The 12,111-nt window shown below is 39.7% G+C and overlaps 1 protein-coding gene across 1 annotated transcript in view; it reads right to left on the reverse strand.

The window, feature by feature from the left end:
• The window catches only part of ALDH1A1 (aldehyde dehydrogenase 1 family member A1), a 63,715-nt gene that overhangs the window by 23,526 nt on the left and 28,078 nt on the right, over positions 1 to 12,111 (reverse strand). The window contains exons 5-8 of the mRNA XM_089691072.1: positions 10,040 to 10,101; positions 9,173 to 9,301; positions 6,697 to 6,810; positions 3,063 to 3,165 (exon numbers count right to left, since the gene is read on the reverse strand). Coding sequence (XP_089547198.1) covers positions 3,063 to 3,165; positions 6,697 to 6,810; positions 9,173 to 9,301; positions 10,040 to 10,101 — 408 coding nt within the window. The remainder of the gene's footprint in view (positions 1 to 3,062; positions 3,166 to 6,696; positions 6,811 to 9,172; positions 9,302 to 10,039; positions 10,102 to 12,111) is intronic.

A 12,111-nucleotide genomic window follows, 5' to 3' on the forward strand; every position in this document is an offset into this window, starting at 1 on the left:
GAGTCTGCTGGGGAAGAGAAATAATACTGTCAGTCAGTATGACATGCAGATGAGTGCCGTCGATCTTAGAATCACCGCACACTTCACTCATTTGGGCAGTCACGGGGCACGACGAAGAAGAAGAATGAAAAGAAGAATGAAAAGAAGAAGAAGAAGAATGAAAAGAAGAAGAAGAAGAATGAAAAGAAGAATGAAAAGAAGAAGAATGAAAAGAAGAAGAAGAAGAATGAAAAGAAGAAGAATGAAAAGAAGAATGAGAAGAAGAATGAAAAGAAGAATGAAAAGAAGAATGAGAAGAATGAAAAGAAGAAGAAGAAGAATGAAAAGAAGAATGAGAAGAAGAATGAAAAGAAGAATGAAAAGAAGAATGAGAAGAATGAAAAGAAGAATGAAAAGAAGAAGAAGAAGAATGAAAAGAAGAAGAAGAAGAATGAAAAGAAGAATGAAAAGAAGAAGAAGAAGAATGAAAAGAAGAAGAAGAAGAATGAAAAGAAGAATGAAAAGAAGAAGAAGAAGAATGAAAAGAAGAAGAATGAAAAGAAGAAGAAGAAGAATGAAAAGAAGATTGAGAAGAAGAATGAAAAGAAGAATGAAAAGAAGAATGAGAAGAATGAAAAGAAGAATGAACAGAAGAAGAAGAAGAATGAAAAGAAGAAGAAGAATGAAAAGAAGAATGAGAAGAAGAATGAAAAGAAGAATGAGAAGAATGAAAAGAAGAATGAAAAGAAGAAGAATGAAAAGAAGAAGAATGAAAAGAAGAATGAAAAGAAGAAGAAGAAGAAGAATGAAAAGAAGAAGAAGAAGAATGAAAAGAAGAATGAAAAGAAGAAGAAGAAGAATGAAAAGAAGAAGAATGAAAAGAAGAATGAAAAGAAGAAGAAGAAGAATGAAAAGAAGAAGAACGAAAAGAAGAAGAAGAAGAATGAAAAGAAGAATGAGAAGAAGAATGAAAAGAAGAATGAAAAGAAGAATGAGAAGAATGAAAAGGAGAATGAAAAGAAGAAGAAGAAGAAGAATGAAAAGAAGAAGAATGAAAAGAAGAATGAGAAGAAGAATGAAAAGAAGAATGAAAAGAAGAATGAGAAGAATGAAAAGAAGAATGAAAAGAAGAAGATGAAGAAGAATGAAAAGAAGAAGAATGAAAAGAAGAATGAAAAGAAGAAGAAGAAGAATGAAAAGAAGAAGAAGAAGAATGAAAAGAAGAATGAAAAGAAGAAGAATGAAAAGAAGAATGAAAAGAAGAAGAAGAAGAATGAAAAGAAGAATGAAAAGAAGAAGAATGAAAAGAAGAAGAAGAATGAAAAGAAGAAGAAGAAGAATGAAAAGAAGAATGAAAAGAAGAAGAAGAAGAATGAAAAGAAGAAGAAGAAGAATGAAAAGAAGAAGAAGAATGAAAAGAAGAAGAAGAAGAATGAAAAGAAGAAGAATGAAAAGAAGAATGAAAAGAAGAAGAAGAGGAATGAAAAGAAGAAGAAAAAGAATGAAAAGAAGAATAAGAAGAATGAAAAGAAGAATGAAAAGAATAAGAAGAAGAAGAATGAAAATAAGAAGAAGAATGAAAAGAAGAAGAATTAAAGTACAGCAAAAAGTGTATCTGCAGAGAGCTCCGCTATTTCTGACAGTTCTCTGACAGTTCCTTCACATTTACAGCGGTTGAAACATTGTATCTATTTATTTCCGAATAAAAACATCTGTATCCTAAATGGAAACAAATAGATACAATGTTTCAACCGCTGTAAATGAACTGTCAGAACTGTCAGAAATAGCGGAGCTCTCTGCAGTGACACTTTTGCCGGCTGATCGGGAAAAATTTGATTCGTGCACCCGAAGTTTGCTAAAATTCGGATTCGATGCGAATCAAATTTTTCCTGATATTCGAAACGAATTCCACTTCGCCAGGTTCGATTCGCTCATCTCTAGTTAATGGCATCCCAGTATTAGTCTGTAGGGTTCAATATTAAGCTGTCCAACCCTTTGCAGCTATAACAGCTTCAACTCTTCTGGGAAGGCTGTCCACAAGGTTTAGGAGTATGTCTATGGGAATTTTTGACCCCCTCCACCACACTTTACACTTGGCACAATGCAGTCAGGCAAGTACCGTTCTCCTGGCAACTGCCAGACTCTGCAGATAGTTGGCGACTTCTGCGCACTGTGCGTTTCAGCATGCTCTGACCCGGCTCTGACATTTTACGTGGCTTACCACTTCATGTCTGAGTTGCTGTTCCCAGTTGCTTCCACTTTGTTATAATACCACAAACAGTCGGCAATGGAATATTTAGTAGCAAGGAAATTTCACGGATGGACTTATTGCGCAGGTGGCAACCTATCATGGTACCACGCTTGAATTCACTGAGCTCCTGAGATCGACCCACTCTTTCACAAATGTTTGTAGAAGCAGTCTGAAAGGCTATGTGCTTGATTTTATACCCCTGTGGTCATGGAGGTGATTGGAACACCTGAATCCAATGATATAGAGGCGTGTCCTAATACTTTTGGCAATATAGTGTATATTATATACTTACATACTATATTATAAATTATGTACTTATCTTTATGCATATGTATCAAGATGTTGTAGTGGATTGACTATGTAGCCAGATTGAATCATTTTTGCTGTCCTCACAATATTGGTGCTTGAACTAGTTTTAGTTTTGACTGTGTTTCTTTGCTTGACTAGGGGTGTTGGGTGTGTAGCCTTCTTATCTATGTACTATATCAGATTTTTATGAGTTTTATGGCTTCCTACTAAATCATTTGCTCCCTTTGAATTTATTTCCCACACAGTTCTGTCATGAATTGTAAATCAATGTAAGTGAGCGCATAGTCTCTGGCTGATAGTGTTAACTATTGCTATTTTATTTAATAGTGAGGATGTGCTAAGTGCAGCCAGTCACAGTTCAGAAAAATTAGACATGGTTGCCATGGCTGTTTACACTTTTCACATTGCTATTTGCCTTATTATCAAAGGCTGATCAAGGCACATCAAACTGCAGATGTCTGTAATGATGTTTTAACTAACCAGATAAGTTAGGAAATAGTTAAGACAGTATAGTGCTACTAACAATCTGCATCAGCAAATATGATTACTGGACTTTTCCCTCCGAGCTCCAGTGTAACTCTTTTCAGATTACTTTTTCCAGCTGCTTCTTTTATGAGCTTCCCAACCTTAAACAAAAAGAATGGTTACTTTACATTTGAACTCAGATAATAACATATAGATACAATGTTTTTATTGGGTCTGTCCTTACTGAAAACAGACTGGCCACGATAATTCTTCAAGCTATCACAAATCATGAGTAGTGTTAGGCATGATGTCCGAGTTAAACATAAGTTTGACTCGAACATCTGCTATTCCTGTGTACGGCGAACACACGAATGGTAGGGGTGTTTGGTGGGCTATGTGCCCACCACGTCCCACAATGCACTGATCCCTGATAGTGCATTGTGATTGGCCAAAGCTATGCACCTGACAACAGGTCAGGTGCAATGATTTGGCCAATCACAGTGCATGATTATTATTATTATACAGTATTTATATAGTGCTAAAAGGTTTGCTCAGCGCTGTACATTATAGTGGGGGACAGTACATGAGACAATACAGTAACAAAACAAAACATGAGGGGGTCAAGGGCCCTGCTCTTTTGAGCATACAATCTAGGAGGGAGAGGATAGTGGTACAGGAGGAAGTGGCTGTGGGGGATGGAGTGGTAGGAGGATTGGAGGAGATTGGCTGTTAGGTGAGGGTGGGGTAGGCTTCCCTGAAGAGATGGGTTTTCAGGGTGCGCCTAAAGGTGAGGAGGGTAGGTGACAGTTTGATAGATTGGGGTAGTGAGTTCCAGAGGATGGGGGAAGCCCTGGAGAAATCCTGCAGTCGGGCGTGGGAGGTGGAGACCAGGGAGCTAGAAAGTAGGAGGTCTTGTGAGGAGCGAAGATTACGGGTAGGGTGGTATTTGGATATCAGGTCGGTGAGGTAGTTTGGGGCAGCATTATGAATGGCTTTGTATGTCTGTGTTAGTAGTTTGAATTTAATGCGTTGGGCAATCGGGAGCCAGTGGAGGGATTGGCAGAGGGGGGTGGCAGAAGCGGAGCGGTTGGTAAGGTGGATGAATCTGGCCGCTGAGTTCAGGATAGACTGAAGCGGGGATAGTCTGTGATGAGGTAGGCCAGTGAGAAGGGAGTTGCAGTAGTCCAGACGTGAGATAATAAGGGAGTGAACGAGTTGTTTAGTAGTGTCTGGGGTTAGGAACGTACGTATTTTGGAGATGTTGCGGAAGTGGAGCCTGCATGAGTTTGCCAACGATTGGACATGGGGTTGGAAGGATAGGTTTGAGTCTAGAGTGACACCTAGGACTTTGGCTTGTGGGGTGGGACTGATGGTGGCGTTGTTGGTCGTGATGGAGAGGGTGGGGGGGGAGCGGGCTGGGTGGGGGGAAATCAGGAGCTTGGTTTTGGAAAGGTTCAATTTGAGGAAATGGAGCGACATCCAGTCTGATATGTCGTTCAGTAGCTGGGTGATATGGGCAGAGACTGAAGGGGTGAGGCAAGGGGTGGAGAGGTAAATTTGCGTGTCATAGGCGTAGAGGTGATAGTTGAAGCTGTGGGAGTGTATCAGTTTGCTGAGGGAGGAGGTGTAGATGGAGAAGAGAAGGGGCCCGAGGACAGAGCCTTGGGGGACCCCAACAGAGAGGGGGAGGTGGTAGCATTATAGGTAACACTGAAGGAGCGTTGGAATAGATAGGAGGAGAGCCAGGAGAGAGCGGAGTCTCTGATGCCGAGGGAGTGTAGTTTATTAAGGAGGAGGGGGTGGTCAACTGTGTCAAAGGCCGCGGAAAGGTTGAGGAGTAAGAGGTCTGAGTAGTGGCCATTAGCTTTGGCGGTTAGCAAGTCATTAGTGATTTTGAGTAGGGTGGTTTCGGTGGAGTGCAGGGGACGGAAGCCAGACTGTAGTGGATTGAGTCTGACATCACAAGGGGGTTGGGTGACTACACTTTTTTTTGTGAATGAGTAGCGGTCTCATACCCCATACTCATTCACATGGGGGGCGGGATCTGGGGAGCCCTTATGTTAAAGGGGGCTTCCAGATTCCAATAAACCCCCTGCCCCAAAGCATCCCCCATGTTGAGGGCATGTAATCTGGTATGGTTCAGGAGGGGGCACGCCGTTTTAAAAAAAGAAATTTATTTGTTGATTTGCTGGGCAATGCTAGCAATTCATTTTACATTCAGCTGTCAGTGGGGAACCCTGTTGACAGCTGAAAAATTAAAGAATGTTTTCACTACTGCATGACTGAACAAAATAACTCAGGAGATATTTTAGTAGCTGTGCGGTATCTTTCCTCATACTCAGATGCGGTAAGATGCCACTTAGTGATTTGTCCCCTCTGTTTGAAGTTCGTGGTCAAATTTTCGTTAGGTTCGAATGCTTGACCATGAACCGAACAGGGGGTGTTTGGCCCATCACTAATCATGAGTATTATGCTACCTCTAGCTCTATTAATTTATCTTCTTAAATTATGGTAGTCAGTAAACAGACTCTTAAAATTATATAATGAGGAAAAGTATGATCAAGCTATAAAAAACCATGTATAATGTAGTCTGCCCATAGCAATAGGACTGTTTTTCTAAGTACTCCCTGGAACATTTATAAAAAAAATCTGTTGACCCTCCCAGTAGAATGAATGGATAGGTGGCTCTTTTGATAAGGTGACAACACTCTTCTTTCTGCAGTGAAATGACTGCAGTGTTGTCACCCTTGATGCTGCTGTAGCTGCTTAGAAACCATTCTTAGCTCCTCCCACAGCCCTTTAGATTGGCAGAAACTTAGGAAAAATATGTAAATGCCTTCTTTATTCCCACCCACCCCTTTAGCACTGTCTATCAGACAGCAGGAGAATTCAGCTTTTCAGCTGCATTTACCATTACAAAAAGAGGTCAATCACATTTCTTTTAAGACATATAACTATGTCAACATGCATTGCAAATGCCTAATTAAACACTCTGAGAGAGAAAAAAAATGTTTTAGATCTTAGGTAATCTAAGACAGCATGAACTATCTATTTTATTAAACAGGCCACTGGGCCCCTTTTGCAGTTGGGCAACTGACTACCCTTGCAGGAAATATTCAGCGGTTAATTCTTTTCAAAGGAAATGTGTCAGTTAGTAATTTGTCAGTGTCAAATCTGACTTTTTTGCAGCTGCATGCTTAAGGTCTATCATCTTTACCCTTGCTTATCCTTCTACATGTTACACCTGATATACTCATGCATGTTCCAGGTCAGTGACTCACTAAGTATTGAAGGAAGTATATAGTAATCCTTGAACTTGCACCTCCCTCCCCCCTACCCCATAGCCTCTACTCGGGCAGTCGTAGGCACTGTGATTGTACTGTAGGTGGGGACCCCCCAAGCTGCCCACAAACTGGTGTCAGGTAGAAAAGGAGAGCATCAGTTACTGGGGGAGCAAGGAAAAGGTAAGTAAAAGTCTCATTAATGGTATCCTAGGCATAAACAAGCATTTAAGCCTTGTTGTGTGGATAGCCCCACTGTAAAGGATGATTTTCTACAGGGTTTCTTTTCCCCAGAGTTTAGCTTTAACATTCAAGCTATTATAATGTGTAATTTTATATACTTGAGAACCCTTTGACCATGTGCTATATGTCGAGAATCACCATAGGAGAAATGTAACAAAAGATAAGTACCTCTGTTGAACCAGTGAAAGCCACTTTATTTACATCCATGTGATTTGATATGGCTGCTCCTGCAGTGGGTCCATATCCAGGCACAATATTCACTACACCTGGAGGAAATCCAGCCTGAAGGGAAACAAATACAAATTGAATCAATTTCCTTGGTTTTGTTACATTGTACTGCTTTTTTTTACTTATAACATATATAAAAATTGTAAAAACTGTTGTATTTGAACAAGTTAAGGCAAATTAGAGATCAGCTAAATAAAGCAGTTGTAATCCTTTCTGCATACCAGTTTCAAGTGATAGACTGAAAGCTCTGAAGCAAGTGGTTTAGCAAGTTGCATTTTAATGAAGAAGAGGGGGAAACACCATATGTTTCCAAATATCTCTAATGACAGGTTTCCTTTAGTTCTGGTTCACACGTGTGCATTTCTGATGCAACTTAAAGTGGAACTTCACCCAAAAGGGGAATTTCTGCTTGTTTGCCTCCTCTCCCCTCCATTGCAACATGTGGCACTTTTTTTAGAAGCGGAGCGGGTACTTGGTTTTGTCAGGTACGCGCTCCCAGTTATGGGTAAGATCACCATGGTGATCTTTCGACCTCTTCTCTATTCCCCGCAGCTTTCTGAGACAAGCACAGGTCCCATAAGACTGTGGGACCTATCACACAGCGCAGTGCGGCTCACACATGCACAGTAGGAAACCGGCGGTGAAGCCAGAAGGCTTCACTGCTGGATTCCCTTAGCCAAGAAGCCAACACCCAAAGCCGACTGAAGAATCGGCTCAATTGAGGACATCACTGGATCCCTGGATAGATAAGTGTCCTTATATTAAAAGTCAGCAGCTACAGTATTTGTAGCTGTTGACTTAAATTTTTTTGGAGGGAGACTTATGACTTTAAGTCATACAGAATTACATGACAAGGGAAATCACAATGGTGCCCATTCTCATTAATGCGACTCACGGTGTGATTTTAGTGAAGGTTCCTGTGCTACTTTGGTGCAATTTACAGTGTGACTTGGCCCCATAGATTATGTAAAAATGCAGCCAAATTGTATCAAAGTCGCATTACATAATTGCATTGAAATTATAGCAAAATCGCATCACAGTAGTGAAAACCTAGCCTTAAAGACCTTGATCTATGAAGTTAGCATTAATGCAAAAGTTCAGGGCATCCTTACACAGTTGGTGGGTCCCAGCTGTTATTTTGATGGGCAGCTTTTTTTTTCCTTTCTGATCAACTGTGGGTATAAGATTATAACTTTTTTTTCCCTATGGTTGAACTGGATGGACTTTTGTCTTTTTTCAGACTGACTAACTATGTAACTATGTAGCTTCCTCTCTATGTTTAAGAAGTGATGACAATGGGTCCTGTATAAATGAAGCCTGCAAAGCGACTCAGTAGCTCACAAAGGGTAAGAGGGCCAGTATTGCGGCCAGGCAATTAGCATTCTCAGAAGGATAGCTCAAGAATAGTAGCCTCCATGTTTGTCTCAAGAAAGGAATCCTTCTGGCTAACAGATGCTAACTTGCACTGGAGCCACTGACCACATGCAGGCTGTATAATAAAGTCATTGCTAAGATGAATAGGAATTTGCTCATTCTTTTTATGGCAGGTCTTGGTCTGGTCATTGCTTTAAGTCTAGGTTCACACCTATGCAGGTTGCGTTTGAGGTGATTCTGCATTGCATTTTTGCACTTGTGTTTTTGACATGTTTTTGCCACGTTTTTGATGTGTATTTTTCTTGTTGCTAGGCAGATTTTAAATGCAAAATGCATAAAAAATGCAGCACAAACACAGCAAAAACGCAATACATGCTTTTCTGCAGCATTCCCATTGCAGTCTTTGGAACCAAAAACACAATGTTTTGCATTCAAAATAGTCCCTGACCCTTTCCAAAAAACACACCGGGTGAAAATGCGGAGATGTGAACCTGTCCCATAAGAGATCATATTAAATGGACTGTACTGCGTTTCTGCAAAATGCAAACACTGCAGAAAATGCTTAGGCATGAACCTAGGGTAAAGGCCGGTTCACACCCAAACATGCATTCATTCGTGTAGGTTTTCATGCGTTTCTGCATGTAAAGAATACGGTAGATGCGACTTATAAAATTGTGCCTGCACCAAACCATATGGTACTGCGGTACCATATATTTTGGTGGCCTCAAACACATGTTTGTTAGATGGGTTGTCATTGACAATTAATGGCACCTGAACATGCCCAACAAGGGATATGATGTGAATTGGCCCTAATACAGATCATGATCTGTTCAATTCTGTCTCACTTTTCTGAAGAATGGTACATTTACCCTTTAATGCAAAACGCATAGGTTTCAAATGATTGCATAACTGATAACCAAATACACTGCAATTGTACTATTGTAATATAAGGTATATGCATGTAACTACACATGCTTTTTAAACCAATTCAAAGGTCTACTACAGTAATGTAAAGTATTTGCTATTACACAAACACACTCACCTCTTTTATTAGTGATCCCATGTACAGAGCTGTCAGTGGTGTTTGCTCTGCTGGCTTGATGACAACTGTATTGCCACAGCAGAGTGCAGGTGCGATTTTCCAGGAAAACATTACAAGTGGAAAATTCCACTATGGACAAAACAATAAACAATTAATAATCCTACTAATACATCACCTACTAATGCAACTCACCTTGTTACACCTATATTAGATTTATTCTCCCTAACAAATGAACAGAGCAGAACACAGCAATAATCGTTTGTCTTCTTGGATGAGTGACTACAGTAGATCAGACATAGACAATAATGATGATGTCTTTCTTAGACCCCGGTCACACTGGATGCGAATTGGCATGCGATTTGCATGCCAACGACTTGCAAATTGCATGCCAAATTGCAGCCTATTGTCTGCAATTAGAGCGGTCATATCAGTGCAGTTCCGACTTGATCAAATTTCAAAAGTAGTACATGCACTACTTTTGGTGTGATTTGCATAGACATCTGTATCAGATGTCTTGGAAATCGCACCTGAAATTGGCACTTCACTGTGAGTCGCACAATTTCAAAGTAGGGCTTGACGTGACCAGGGTGTTAACCTTAGAAAATGTTGCGTAAGCCACAGGTAGTGGTATTGCACCATATAATATCTACATGACAAAAACTAACTACAGTTAATGTGCCTGACCGAACAGTCAGTTATGAAAAGGTACAGTATACCTATAATATTCAAATGACTAAAATATATAGACTTTGTTACCCATAAAGCAAAAATTGTCCCTAATAAATCCTCATTCAGTTCTCCCTAATTGACTTGTCAACAATGATTACATCTGAACATTAAACAACAGGAAATACTTTGCATACTCACAGGGATAATTTGACCACATACTCCAACGGGTTCATGTCTTGTGAAAGTGAAGTAGTCCCCGTCTATAAATAAAAAAATCAAAAACTAATCACATAAACAAAAGAAGCATTTTGGAACAGATTGCCTGACTTTAAGTAAACAATGAAAAGTGTCCTGTACTGATTCTTTTTCAGCTTTTATTGTCTATCACTTACAACTAAAAAATTGTCTGGATATAGACTTTAACTAAATGTAACTTTGGCTAAATAACTAAATTAAAACGAACACCATGTTATTCTGATACAAGATTTAAAACTAGATGTGAAGATTATGGAGAAGCAAACACTGGTTGAACTCCGACTGTAACAGATCACAGACTTGAAAAACACACTTTCAAATATATTACTGGACCAATCATTTGACAGGTATTGCCTTTACAAATTATAGTTCAAGTCTGATCACTGCTGCTACACAGCTCTAACAGCCAACGTTCTGGAATGATTTATGCCCATGACCTGGTACTTTGGTTCCCCCTGCTGTAAATTATGGAACTTGATCAGTGTTGCTTTAGCCCAATAGGGGTTAGTCTAATAAGTAATTAATCATTTTGTTGGTCAAATGAAAATGCTTGAGGCCATCATTCTTAATGTAACAGAACAGTAAGTTGTTTCTTGCCACAACAACAACTTTTTAGGGCCTACCACATCTTTTGTTCAGCAGTGGAAGTGGCACAGAGAATGGTTCTGGTGTCCTAGTACAGTGTACTCAGTGTTCCCACCTTGGAATGCATTAAACATGAGCATGGGCCTATCCAAAAGGCAGGCACTACTTAGTATAGTACACTCCTGCCATACCATCACATCAGTTTCCATTACTTAACCAGAACTTACAAAAGAGGAAATCACTGATCTTCTCCCCGCCACTACACATTGGGTCCAACAGCATATTTGCTTCTTCTCTCTGATTTGGTCACCTGCTTTGGATATTGCAACAGCATTCTCTGATGTACAGTAAAAACACTCAAAGAGTTGGATGCTTATTAACTCCTTCTCTTGTGATAGCAGAGCAGTCTCATAGTTGGTACAGCATATAAAAGCATTAAAGCATTAAAGCTCAGCATATAACAGTCACGATAGCTTGGTGCAATCTTCTTAGAATAGCTTAACAATGACTCACAAGGGAGTTGTATGTATTTTTCCCTAAATAACTTCTATTTGGGAGTCCAGTCACTCACAGGAGAACACAGCAAGTAACATGTTCCCTGGAGGCAGGAAAACACTGTCTAGCTGCCACTTGAGCCTACCCTAATACATAAACCATACAGGAGATCTCATTTATACATCTGCAATAACTTTTTGATCATGAGTTCCACTTTCTCTCTGATTTCATATGTAGGAAACATAGTAAATATTGACTAGTGCTATGCTTGCCATCATAATTTGTCACTGCAGCCAATTTAAAGTTTGTGAAGGCTAGGAATTTTAAGCAGGCTTCATTTAGATAGGGCAACCATCTCAAGTGTGGCATCCCTCAACTACTTTGGAAGTTGGTGTCAAGATTTTTTTTTCTGGTAGTATAGTGAAAATATCTTGAGCCAATGTTGGGTAACTGGGGGCCCTCCTTTGCAATGATGTTTTTTTTTATATAGCTTCATAGACCCTAAAGACTTTATTATTTCTGTGTGTGTTAATAAATACGTATTTAAAATGTTAATGAACAGACTGTAATGGCCACTAAAATCATGATCTTGGTGTAGGATCTGGGATGTGTTGATCAAAAAAGGTCTAAGGTGTCCAGACCAAGAGGGCTGGTCAGTGTTCTCTAGTGAAGCTCAAGATGTCCACCAGAAAATAGAAGTAAGAGGCAGAAAGCCCTTACAATGTAGTAAGTTGGTTAGAAAAATGGAAATTGGCTCAAAGAAATAAATGGTTCAACCTAAGGTAAAAAAAAATGACTTTTCAATGACTTATTGTATATCATGTTGAGGCTATGGTCACCCTAGGAAGTGGAAACACACAAAGTATGTGGGTGGATAAAAAACCTGTCTCTATGCAAGATGAGGGTGGTAACTCTCGATTCCATGGGTGTCCCAA

Source organism: Staurois parvus, unplaced genomic scaffold (assembly GCF_062004578.1).
Source record: "Staurois parvus isolate SC_StPar_1 unplaced genomic scaffold, SC_StPar_1.0 ptg000549l, whole genome shotgun sequence".
Classification (NCBI taxonomy): Eukaryota; Metazoa; Chordata; class Amphibia; order Anura; family Ranidae; genus Staurois; species Staurois parvus.